Source organism: Phoenix dactylifera, chromosome 4 (assembly GCF_009389715.1).
Source record: "Phoenix dactylifera cultivar Barhee BC4 chromosome 4, palm_55x_up_171113_PBpolish2nd_filt_p, whole genome shotgun sequence".
Taxonomy (NCBI): Eukaryota; Viridiplantae; Streptophyta; class Magnoliopsida; order Arecales; family Arecaceae; genus Phoenix; species Phoenix dactylifera.
Genome location: NC_052395.1, coordinates 31,346,066 through 31,359,291, shown reverse-complemented (window position 1 = coordinate 31,359,291; position 13,226 = coordinate 31,346,066). Strand labels below are relative to the sequence as shown.

At 37.7% G+C, this 13,226-nt stretch overlaps 1 protein-coding gene across 2 annotated transcripts; it reads right to left on the bottom strand.

Moving 5' to 3' along the window:
• Positions 1 to 265: 265 nt before the first annotated feature.
• On the bottom strand, positions 266 to 13,215 carry LOC103710314 (ultraviolet-B receptor UVR8). Of its 2 annotated transcripts, none has more exons than XM_008795982.3 (9): positions 13,002 to 13,215; positions 11,969 to 12,248; positions 11,223 to 11,416; positions 11,064 to 11,111; positions 10,331 to 10,403; positions 9,817 to 9,988; positions 1,268 to 1,699; positions 991 to 1,182; positions 266 to 573 (listed from the first exon to the last, which is right to left on the bottom strand). In XM_008795982.3, the coding sequence occupies exons 2-9, from the start codon at positions 12,219 to 12,221 to the stop codon at positions 510 to 512; spliced, it is 1,428 nt and encodes a 475-aa protein (XP_008794204.2). In that variant the 5' UTR covers positions 12,222 to 12,248; positions 13,002 to 13,215; the 3' UTR covers positions 266 to 509. The 2 variants fall into 2 exon arrangements, with proteins under 2 accessions (XP_008794204.2, XP_008794205.2); XM_008795983.4 differs by having other exon boundaries at positions 12,944 to 13,113.
• Between the last annotated feature and the right edge of the window lie 11 nt (positions 13,216 to 13,226).

Here is a 13,226-nt window from a genome sequence, read left to right as displayed (position 1 = left end):
TGGACTTAAGAATTGCAAGTATTCTATACCAGGTTCTTAGTCATCATGCAACTTGGTAATAAAAGAAAACGAGGTAATGTTTGCTTGCACATCCTTCTAGCTATCAATATGTTTTAAGTTTCCGCGGAAACTTATAATAAAAAGGAGAGGAAAACCATGCAAAGAATAGCGTCACTCTTGTAGCCACGATTACGCTCCCGCTTCTGTACTTGTTCTACCTGGAAAACTTTGAATTTTCTGCGCATGAGTTCAATTAGCCACCATGGGTAATAATAGCTGCTTCATAAACCAGACAGGTGCTCTTGCAACCTATGAATGTTGTTTTTCTCAAATAAATTTTACATAGGTAACCTTTCATGGTTCAGTTTGACAAGATAATAAATTATGACTGTTCATACTTGGCTTATGCTTTTCTTTTTCTTTTTCTGATTTTACGCAAGACGCTATGCTCTTTGAATAAGACAAATATTACATAACACAAAGGAGAGTTAACTTCACAGGCTTTCATCTTAGCCTTCATTGCTGTCCTCTTTTTCTTCACAGTGACAATTGCCTTGCACAAACGAATGCTCCCTACAAAAGCCAAACTACCAATCAGCATGTTTTATACCAGGAAAAAAAATGGGCAAAAAAATATCCCACGGGGACCTTCCAACAATGGGATTGTGCGTGTGTGAGAGGGAACCCTGGTAGTAGTATTTTACATTGCATGCACCAATTTCAGTAAGAAGTTGGTAAAGGCCGGGTGTGGAAAGAAGAGGCCTAGGTTGGTTTACCAAACAGACATGCTGTAACTGACCATACCATTGTTCCATAATGCATGTTGTACAAATTGTTCAAGCTACTAGGTTTGAATTTGGCAACTGCCATTGCTTAGAAATCACCTAACAGGTAGGTTTTATCAGTTTTTTTTCTAATTTAGCAGAGTGCCTTGTTATATAACTTCAGAAGTAATTCAGTGCTAGTTCAAGTTCTCAGGTTAGACCATACCTCAATCTTTCACACAGCCGTGCCAGGGCATCTGCACCAATTCGAGATGCAACATCCTCAATTATATAAGAATTCGATAGATTCACATTCTCTGCAAGCCTGAACTCACACAATTCTTTCAGAGAGCAGGCATCAGTTAGAACAGCTGAATGACCACCACCAGCTGCCAGTCTCGTAACCTTTCCCACACACCTTAAATAAAATATTTCAGGGGTTTAGACTTTAGATGGTCTACATAATGAGAGAGAGAAAATGTGATAATTTGACAATAGCTTACCAATCAACAGGTGAAGGGAACCAGGCATATGTAGATTTAGCATTAGCTGCCTGACCATAACTGTTGTAACCAAATCCATATATCCTTCCATCTCTCATAGAAATAAGTGTGTGAGAATGACCACAAGTAATGAGTTGCACTCCATTAGGAATAACCGACACCGGAATATTTCTTAGTAACATATCAGATGCATTAGCAATGCAAGAAAACAAATCATTATGGGGGCCGAGCCCTAACTGCCCGGCTTGCCCACCACCCCAAGCATAAAGGGCACCTTTTGAGGTTACAGCACATGTATGTACACCACCGCAGGCAACATCTTTAACAAATATTCCATCTAGGGCGACCACTCGCCTTGGAAGCAGCTCTTTATCCCCGGACAGAAGAGAGCAATGCCCAAGTTGTCCCATACTTCCTAGCCCCCAAGTATACCTTAAAACAGCAAAACCCCATCAGAGCTCAACAGTCAACTTCAATAATTGACTAAAAAATTCTAATCACATTGGACCATTAGGACTTCAATAAAATAGGAAATATGCAGATGTAGACAAATGTAATCAAAACTCTGGAGCACTCCTATACTAACTATTACAAAATCCAGAAGATTTTTGCCTGAGCAAATTTGGACCAAGGTGGCCAGTCAGATGCAGAGAATCCGCTGTTATACTGTAAATGACAAATCTGACTAGATAATATTGCTTTCAAAAATCCTTAAGGTCTGTTTGATTTCAATAAGAAAGGTGTTAAAACTTGTTTCCCTTGCAAAAGGCTTTCTAGTTGTTTGTTTTGCAGGAAAATTTCATGCTCCATATTTGTTGGATATTTAACTTGGTTGCTTTACCAAAAAAGGCACCTAAAAGCAAAGTTTCAACTTTGCAAGAGTGCAGCAGCAGCAACTTTTTACTTAACCCATCAAATTTTCCAACAAACCAAAGAATGAGGAAAAATCAAAATTTCCTTTTCCACTGAATAGATTTTCTTTTCCTTTATCATAGGTTCCCTTGCAACCAAGCAGACCCTTAGAAAACTTAATTGATTTGAAATTTGTTTGCTATTCACTAAATTGTCTGACAGTCTTTCCCTATACACTTGCTAAATTACACTCGAATCCTATTTTCATGACTATGCTTCATAAGATGAAAGATAGGTCAGAATGGACATGGATATGTAGAACTGGACAGGAGATAAATGAATAGGTATTAGAAACAACAGTTGTTATACTGGTATGAAGTGTTCAACAAATCACTGATAAAGGAAAAACAAGTATTTAAATGACAGAAATTGTAGAAAATTTATGTTTCCATATGTTAGGGGAAAAAAACATGGAGAGGAAGATTTTCTACATAGTTGAGGTGGTAAGTAATAGCCAGCTCTTATATTTACAGAAATACACTTCCCATCTGAGCTGTTTTTGAACCACAATTTAGAAGGCAAGACAATGAAATCTGATGATGCTTCTAGACGTAAATGGAGACTCTCAAAATATCATGCAGTAGCCTAAGTCTCAGCAACAAATCAAAATTCAGCATCAAAACATTTGAAACCGATCATCTTAAGCTACATGAGTAATTAAAATACCTTGACATGTGCAATCTCAATGATATCAGGAACCTTGGCGTGAAATATATCGAGTTGGCAGATCAAAATGGAACTTTAATTTATCAAATAGTGATCAATGAAACAAGGCAAGCATTGCAACCTATCATGTGTTGCACATATAAAATCAAAGAATCACCGGATGGTTTATTGTTGGATTCAAGGAAAGAAAAGCTCTAACCTGCAGTTCTATTTCTGTGAAATCTGTAACTAACATTTGCACAAAAAAAGGAAAAAAACCACGATTCCTGATGTTATATTCTGATTATCATCTTTAATTAAGAAGCAGGAAATGCTGTGTAGGATAAAGAAACAGACTTGAAATATAGCTATTTGACCATCACTTGGGGAAATAGTAATTAAAAAGAGATCCTCATAAATAATAATCAAGCAACTTTTCATGTATACTCATCTATAATAGGTAGCAATGAATCCATCTAGATCAACATCCAGAATCAGCACCTCAAATTGTTTCATACTTTAAACCAATTTCATAATCGGATATCATAACTTTTTGCTAGATGCAACATTCTTGAAATAAATGTGCCCAGTTGTAAAATCAACTCACTAGAGAAACTTTATAAAGTAACCATCACCTTGGTACAGAGCAGGCTCCAATGGGAGTAGGAGTTTCGCAATAACAAGATGCCAGGATGAACCCAAAATTTTGAATAACTTGTGTTCTGGAATTACTGTATATGAACTGACAAGGTCAAGTCTAGGAGATGTATGATGACAACTTATTAGCAACTCCAAGAACTACTGGCTTTTCAAATTTTTGCGTATGATGCTATCTCTTGGCACTTCAATTGAAAAGACTGTTTTCAAGGACAATTACACCGTTTGCATAGAATTCCCAGATCAGGTGCTGGATATTTACCAAGCAATCAGGATCATGAATTAAAAATTCATCCTAAATATTTTACTTTTCTAACCACTGAAGTACAAGCGATATGTGAAGCTAGCTTATCCCATTGCAGCATGTCCTATCCTGTTTTGATGAAAAAGCATGATTGCATCCAAAATAGACGGCGCATGTGCTATGATCTAGAAGGATCACTGGGCTCGATATAGACCACCCTAGCCCACTATGAGTATCCAAGAGAATCACCATACTCGATGTGGAACACTTAAAGATACTACGAGTATTCAGGAGGATCACCAAATTCAATATGAACTACTTTGGCCACTACGGAAATCCAGGAGGATCACCAAACTCGATGCGGATCACTTTGGCCACTATAAGTATCCTAGAAGATCACCAAACGCAATGTGAAATATTTTGGCCATTATGGATATCTAGGAGGATCACCGACTTGACGTAAATCATTTTGGCAATTACGAGTATCCAAAGGGATTACCAAACTCGATGTGATATACTATGTCCACTACGAGTATTTAAAATGATCACTAGCCTCAATGTGGAACACTTTGGCCACTACGAGCAGGGCTAGACAGAGTTCGGGAGCGAGATCTGCCACATCGGAAAGTCGAGTCGCAAACCAAACTTCCGAAGGCCATAACTTAGTCATACAATGCCCGATTGAGATGATGATCTTTTTTAAAAAAAATGGATAACTTATCGAAATCTACAACTAGAAGGTTGAATTGGGACGAAATTTCATTGTTTAGGCCTCGAAACGGGATGGTCAACCAAAAGTTTCCTTTTCGGATAAGAATTTGACCAGACGTAGCTCTCTATTTAATAAAAATCAAGCGAAGAAAGAAGAGGTAGAGTTGACGTAGAAGTCAAGATCTACCTCCTTAAGAATTTAGTTTTTTCTATAATATTTCTAGAAATTTTAGATTTTTCTAGAATATTTCTATTATTCATATTTATTTTGGGATACCTAGTCCTATTCGAACTAGGAGAGAAATTCAATCCAAATTATGAAAGAAGAAACCTCGCTAGTATTATAAATAGGGGCTATGTACGTCAGTTTAGGAGGTGTGGAGAATCAATGAAAGAAAAAAGGACTTAAGCCCTACTTTCGCAATTCTTCCATCTTCTAGTTTTCTTTTGAGAGATCTGAGCGGTCGAAAATAAATTTCTTTCTTTCCATTCAGATCAGGTTGGTATCAGAGCCATGCTCTTACCTTGTCAAATTCCAACTTGAGCTAATCAGATCAAGTTGGTATCAAAGCTCCAATCCTCTATATCTATGAGAGCCTTTGTTCATGATCTAGACGCATAAGCAATATAAACAATCACGAGAAGGGTTATCCGTGCTTCAAGCATATCAAAGGAGAAAGGCGAGTATGACAGCTAGTTCTTCCTCGATGGATGATGAGACAAAGAAACTTCTCATACAACTAGAGGAGAAGATTGCCCAATTCAACAAGATCATCATCAAATTGGCGATACCTTCAGCACAAGCATCAGCAACTTCTGTTGTGAAGCTGTCACCCACGTTTTGAAATGAAGATCTACCATCCAGCGAGCAAGATGAGGATGAGCAACCTATGGGTACGAAAAATCTCTTTTTTCAGTCGTTTAAAGTTGAGGCTCGAATCGAGATCCTTATATATGACTAAATTGTTGATGCGGAGAAGCTAGATAACTGATTAGACCAGTTAGAGACATACTTTACTATCTATAGATGCTCAAGTATTCAGAAGATAGCTTTCGTCCATCTTAATCTTTCTAGCCATGCTCTTACTTGGTGGAATTCGCACATAAGGAACAACGTTTCAAATCCGATATGGAACAAATTCAAGAATATAATCAAGAAATAGTTTACCAATTGACCATAAGAAGGATCAGTGGATCAAGTGGCAGTACCTACGATAGAAGTATGATCAGTCTGTTCAAAACTACACCACCGAGTTCTACAAGCAAACAATCTCATTTGGAATATCCATCGACGATCATGTAGTTTTCATGAAGTACGTCAGAAGTCTCACGAGAGCATCCAAAAGAAGCTGAAACTCTTTAAAGTTGAAGACATCAGCAAAGCCAGCATGAAGGCCATAGAAATCGAGGAGAAAAATCAGCCTAAGAAAGGTAAAAGGGACGACAAGTTTAAAAAAGACAGCAAAAAATCAAGCCATAAGGGGAGCAAGATAAGAAGTAAGCCAACACGACTCAAAAAAATTACTGTGATCATTGTAACCTCCGTGGACACAGCAAGAAAAAGTGTTGGAAACTTCACGCCAAGCTGCAGCCGAAGAGAAAGACACAGAAGGACAAAAAATCCAAAAAGAAGAAAAAGGTGGCTCCCAATCTTGTAAAAGTTAAGAAGCTGCATGAGCTTGAGCAAGCAGACTCCAAATTGAGCGTGATGGCGAGAAAACTCGAGGCAGCAATTGAAGCAGATCTAGAGGCACAAGAGAAACTCTTCCGCCTGATGATTCAGATGAAACAAAGCATCATTGAGGCTATTGTAGATCCTAAAGCTAGAAAAACCTCATCTCTAAAAATCTGGTTCAGAAGCTGGGGTTGCAGACTAAGCCTCATCCACATCCCTATCCTCTTGGTTGAATTCAGAAGGACATCAAGTTGAGAATCACCCAGTAGTGTACCTTCAAATTCGCCATAATTGAGAGGTATTGACAAGATAACTTGTAAAGCATTTTTTTTGGATGTTTGCCAGGTTATCCTTGAAAGCCCGTACCTTTGGAATCGAGACATAGACTTCTACTGGCATTTGAAGAAGTATCCTGTAAAAGATGAGTTCGTGATCAATGCCTCCAAAACACAAGATAACATTGACCTTGCAGTTGCTGCCCAAGCAAAACAACTTGTTAATGCCTGCAACAAATTTGTAATAATAGCAGGAGAACCTGATACTATTTATAAGAGGCCAAGCTCTCGTTCCTTGGTTCCATTGACTAATTTATTGAGATTGAGATCAAGGAGTCACTGTAGTCATCATCGACAAAGGATAATAAGAAGCGTCCCTACCACGAAGTCCAAATGTAGGAGCAGAACAAGTGGTTCGCTGAAACTCGAGAGAAAAGAAGAGCCAGGGTAGAAACTATCTTCGAGCAATGCCAGGTTGTTCAATCGCGAGACGGAGAAGCGAACATTTTTTCATCTTTAGTTCTGATTTAGCAAGAGTTAAATCTCTTAAACACGAGGAACTCTGATTCAGAAGAATCATCAAACTCAATATGGATCACCTTAACCACTACAAGTATCTAAAGGGATCACCATACTCGATGTAGATCACTTTAGCTACTATAAATATTCATGAAGATCACCAGATTCAATATGGACCACTTTGGCCCCTACGGATATCTAAGAGAAACACCAAAATCGATATGGATCACTTTGGCCACTATAAGTATCCAAGAAGATCACCAAACTCGATGTGGAACACTTTGGCTATTACGGATATCCAGAAGAATCACGAGACTCAACGTGGATCACTTTGGCCATTACGAACATCCAAAAGAATTACTAAACTTGATATGGAACACTTTAGCCACTACAAATATTTAGGAGAATCACCCAACTTGATGTAGAACACTTTGACCACTATAAGTAGGACTAGATAAGGTTCAAGAGCGAAATCCACATTAGAAAGCCGAGTCGCAAGCTAAACTTCTGGAAGCCATAACTTATTCATACGATGCCCGATTAAGATGATCTTTTCTTTTTAAAATTGGATAGTTTTTCAAGATCTACAACTAAAAAGTTGAATTACAATAAAATTCTATCGTTCAGGCCCCGAAATGGTCTAGTTAAACCAAAACTTTCTTTTTAGGATAAGAATCTGACAGTGCGTAGCTTTCTATCTGAAAAGAACAAACGAAGTAACAGAAGGCAGAGTTGATGTAGAAGTCAGAGATCTACATCAAGAATTTTAGTTTTTTCTATAATATTTCTAAAGTTTAGCTTTTTTTAGAATATTTCTATTAGTCATATATTTTAGGATACTTAGTCCTATTCGAACTAAAAAAAATCCACCCTAAATCGTGAAAAGAGAAACCTTGCTAGTATTATAAATAGGGGCTATATACCTTAGTTTAGGAAATGTAGAGAATCAATGAACGAAAAAAAAAACTTAAGCCCTACTTTTGCAATTCTTCCATCTTCTAGTTTTCTTTTAAGAGATATGAGTTAAGCGGATTGAAAAAAATCTTCCTTCTCCCCGATCGGATCAAGTGATCGGCTTTCAACTGGAGGGGCTTAGTTTACGTTTACCAATGAGGAGGCTGCCAGGTAATGGCGAGAGGATTCAAAAAGGGCTTCAGATTCGGCTTGAGTACTATGCTGCCTTTGGCCCTGCGCCTGGTCTTTCTTCTTTATTGCCTTGGCCTTTGCTAGCATACCAAAGTATGGGTTTGATTTGTTTGAGACAAGGAAAACAAGATTTGCAGATAGGGCCTTCAATGTCGGCCCATTGTATTTGTTCGTGCTCTAGACAAACATGCATTACAAGACTTATTTCCTCGTATTTCTAGATCTATGTACTGTTTCCCTGCCCAACCTATATTCTAACTTGAGCCAACACAACAATGAATGTACCTTAACAGAGCTGTCATCAGATTGTCCAGTTGGGTTCAAGTCAATTCACATTAAGTCTAAATCAGACGGTACATAGGTCTAGCTATTTGAACATTTTAATCAGGTCTGGGATTATATCAAGTATTAGTAGGCCAAGTTCAAGTCAAGCCCTATAACTATTGAAGCAATCCTGATCTGTAACCATCAAACCTGAACCATTTGGTAACCAGTTTCATGGAACACAAACCAATATTGGCAAAGTATGGTTCTGAAGGATTATAACCATGGATTAAAGTGCCAGTTGGCAAAGCGTGCTACATGCTCTCCCAATGCACATGACTGGCACAATGCCAGCTTAATACCATGAACTGGTATGACATGGCATGTACTATGCCAATGCCAAGTTGGCGCATCACTTGCATGCATAAAGATGTTTTAATCCTTGGTAATAATTTATCTTTATATACATATACACATATAGATATATATAATTTACATAAGCATGTATATAGACATATATTCATGTATTTGTGTACACTCTTTACATAGAGATATGAGTATGTTTATGACCCCACGAAGCCTGCTAATGCACTATTGGAGGTAAGTTCTTCATGACCTAGGCTTCAATGTTTTAAAATGTGGTTCATGTGGCCGCAAACACAGCCACATTTGTGTATGAAGCCTGGTAACTGCATTGCACCAGGGCTTGGCTAAATAGTGGGCTGTCACTTCTAAATAGGCCCAAGTAGCTCTCATATGCAGCCTAGACACATGGATTGTAACAACGATGAATGATAAGTCACTTCCTCAAGAAAAGCAGATTGACTTTTAAGTCTTTTAGAAAATTAGTAGCTTAAATACTATGCCTCTTGTTTATTAGACATGTACTTTAGTCTGAATTATAACTCCAGCATCCCTGTTGCTTGTTTTTTGGTTGATATTTGTTAATTTGCCAATTTGATCATAGTATTAATGCACCTGAAATTTGAGATAGCTCATAGAGAATATTATTATCATTTTACATTAGCATGTCATATTATGTTAAATAAGGCTCTTAAATAAGTAGGGAAGTGTATGCATGAATTTCCTTCTTTTCCATTGAAATTTATTTCTGACTTCTAACCAACTTTTATCTAATATTATGAATTCTTTTTATTTTTAAATATTTTCACAGATGCCCACATATGCACCCACATGCCGCAACTTCACTATGCATCACCTCAACCACCCACATTACATAGTCCTTTTAAAAACCTTTCTAGGCTTGAATGCAGAAAATGCTACTGTTGGTGAGTGAGCACACAACTAAGTTAACACAGGACTAGTTAATCAACTGAACTCCTTTCCTATGCAGTGTCTCATCTACCAACTAAATTGGGTATCCACTTAGGGAGCTTTCAAGAGTCTGATAATGCTACTCGTGTCATGCGAGAAAACCACATGATCTCATCTCTGACAGCAGGGATAACTCCAAAAACCAACATCCTTTCAGATGACTTACACCTCGCCATTTTCTGATATTGCTGCTGTATGGTACTCCCCGCATGACACTTGTGTGATCTTCAAAAGCTCGGGGGCTTCATCGAGGAATCTCGCATATGCATTCAATACACGAGCTCCTTGTAGTCCTTCAGAAGTAAAGCCTCTGCCAAGCTGACCATACTCATTGTAGCCTGGTTTGTCAGAACAGGAACACAAATCTAGTTAATAACTCAAATGAAATTAATAGTAAGGATACACAGTGTTTTTCCCTAAATTGGCTTTAAAAATAGAAAAAAGAAAAGCAAATACATGTACATCCTTGTGCAATATTACAGCCTAGAAATCTGGGCAAATGAGGAGGTGTTTCAAAAGTATCTAGCTACAAAGCAGTCATTTCAGCATTATGCTCTAGCATAAATAGACTATTAATCAATGAAGAGGTATTATTTATCTTGAAGTGGTAAAGCAGCTGTTAAACTCCAAATGCCATGATAAGTTAAACATAAAATCCTACGAATATTTTCATCAATTACCCCATGCTTGCAGAAGACCATCCTCAGATAGAGCCACTACGTGAACTGACCCACAAGAAACTTGGCGTATTATCTGCATGCAAAAGCAAGACAATAAGTACTCATAAAGGACAACATCTCAGTACATGCAATAAATAATCAGTTATAATTCAGCAGTCCGAAGATTTCATGCACAGCAACCAGGAACCTTCTAATTTTGTGGACTGTGCACAAAGGGTCCAAAATATAGGTGGTAATAATTAAGCAATCCATGCATCTCTCCATATAGATTTAGCAACCATGATTAACCAGCCTACAGATTTAAACTAGTCACCTGGCATGCCAAAAAGCAAGTATTCGCAAAAAAATATGCAATTTGGAAATAGGAGACATTTTTTTTATAGATCAAAATATGTGACAACTTAATAGATCAAAAGATCAATGAAAAGAGAAAGGAATATGCAATGATAGAGGAAAGATGTCAAGTTCAAAATAATGGCATTGTGGCCCATTCTTAGAGGATGTACAAAGAAACACTGGGCAAAATATGGAAAATAAAAAAATGTGAACTTAGTAGCCAGCTTTCTGGATATAATGATAGTAACAAAATTGCCATACAACAAGCATAAATTACATGTGAATACTCCTCCATGTTTTAGTGAAGCACATTGCATGTTATTCAGTCTGATATGTCAATGGATATTAAATGTTTAGTACAGTGAATCCAAGAGGTGTACTTAAAGAAATCGCTTACTGTGTTTGGAGTAAAGGCTCCCCAAAATATACGTGGATAGTTTGACCCCTGATAGGAAAGGAATAAATTTGTTAATGATCCACAAAGCTTGTGGAAAGGCTACATAAATCTAGATAAAACAATATAAAATCCTTCAAAAGAATGGTAAAAGTCAAGCACCTGATTTTGTCCCCAAACCCAAAGTCTACGATTAGAACTTGTGCCATCATTCTCCCGCGGTTCTGCAATAGCAGCTGTACAATGTGCTCCACAGGATACAGATTTCACAAACTCTGTCTGCAATAACTTAACCTTTTTGGGGTGCTTTCTACTCTCCTCAGTTCCATCCCCTAACTGACCAAATTCATTTGAGCCTATTTTTTTGAAATCGTTAACAAAATTAGCCAGTCATCTTCAGCCAAACAAGTTTCAGTAATATATTTATAGTGTAATCCAGCAAACTCAAAGAGAGAGAGAGAGAGAGAGAGAGAGAGAGAGAGAGAGCGAGAGAGAGAGGCACCAAATAGACCCACTTCATCATAATTACCAAACTCCTCTCTGGAGACATATATGGGGTGCGTAGAGTAACTATTGAAGCCAAGGTTTTGAATATGTTTGGTCAGATTCCTATGTTCTTTACATATATCAGTGATAATTTTTCTGCTTTTCATATCATTTATCCCTTCACAGTATTTGTCATAGACCTCTCAGTTAAAAGCTTAAACATAATATGCACATTTTAAAGATAGAAAATGCTTCCTTCGTTTAGGTTCATTTACACCTCAAAAAAGTGGGTCACAACAAATTCCCTTTAGTTCTCAATGACTAATGGCACTTGCAGCATATATAACTTCATAAAATTGAATCATAGAAGTAACATTAGAGTCAAACTTCAAACAGAAGTTTGCATAAGAGACTAGACTCACCCCATGTAAATAGTGACCCATCAGAGGCTACTGCTGCAGTATGTTCCTGGCCACATGCAACATCCAACCATCGCAGGTTCTCTCCTCCCGTACCCTTGAAAAGCTTGGATGGAAGACTCTTCGGAATTCTCAAATGGCACTCCTTACCCTTCCTTGCTGTCTGCCCACTCTGGTTATAGCCCCACACATATATTGCACTCCTTGAAGGGAGGTTTATGATTCGCACATCACACAAGACTTCATCAATATCCATTTTCTTCTATAACAACCACCTAAATTCCTGAAGATAGAAACGCAATCAAATTTCCACCAATGAAAGCACCTTGCTTGGATAAAAACAATACCATCCACATTAGAAATTTATTAGCAACCAAAGATTAAGAGATGATTAACATGCCAAATCACCTTCAAATAATTATCATCAAACATCAGTCAACCGACAAGAAATCAGAGATCTGAGAACCAAGAAATTATCCACCAACCATTTAATCAAACCCCCAAACCCCCAACGTTTATCATTCTTTTAAATTAACTTACGACCTAAAAACACTAATATGTGAAATTAATACGAGGACCGAACAAAATCGCTGATTAACATGCAGCAATCAAATTAATTAGCATTTATCGCTTTAGCTAAGAATCCATGAAAAGAAGAAACAAGTCATAAAATTTATACTGACAGAACAATGAAGGCCAAATAAAATCGCCAAAATCAAAAAACAAAATCTCTTGTAGGAAACATACAAATTAGGGTTTCTTTTTCAAGGAATCAAAGAAAAACTAACAACTCCATCAGAAGGACGAACAAACCCCACCACAAGCAAAGAAAACGATTCGAAGCACGAAATGGCGGCTAAGAAAATAGATCCAGCCAAGAAAAGTGCCAAGATTAGGGCTCCAATCAAACAATACGAATTTCAATATGAGCAAGAGGAATTCGACAACCAAAAACAAGTAGATGCATTGAAATCTTACCGAGAATTGAGCGAGCGACGAACGAATTAGGAAAATCAAAAGAGGGATACGAACGTACTTTGAGAGATGGAGATCTCTCTCCGAAGGACTGAAAGCTCCGAGTCTTGGGCCGAATCGCGAGATAATACGCACGTAATTGTCCAAAGTATTCCGAAACCACAGGGTCCGTCCCCTCCCCAAGGCCCACGAAGATTCCAGAATCCCAGAACGCGCTTTTAATAAAATTAGACCAAAATCACATGACAACAAACCATGAGACAGATACTACTCACTACTTCTCCAT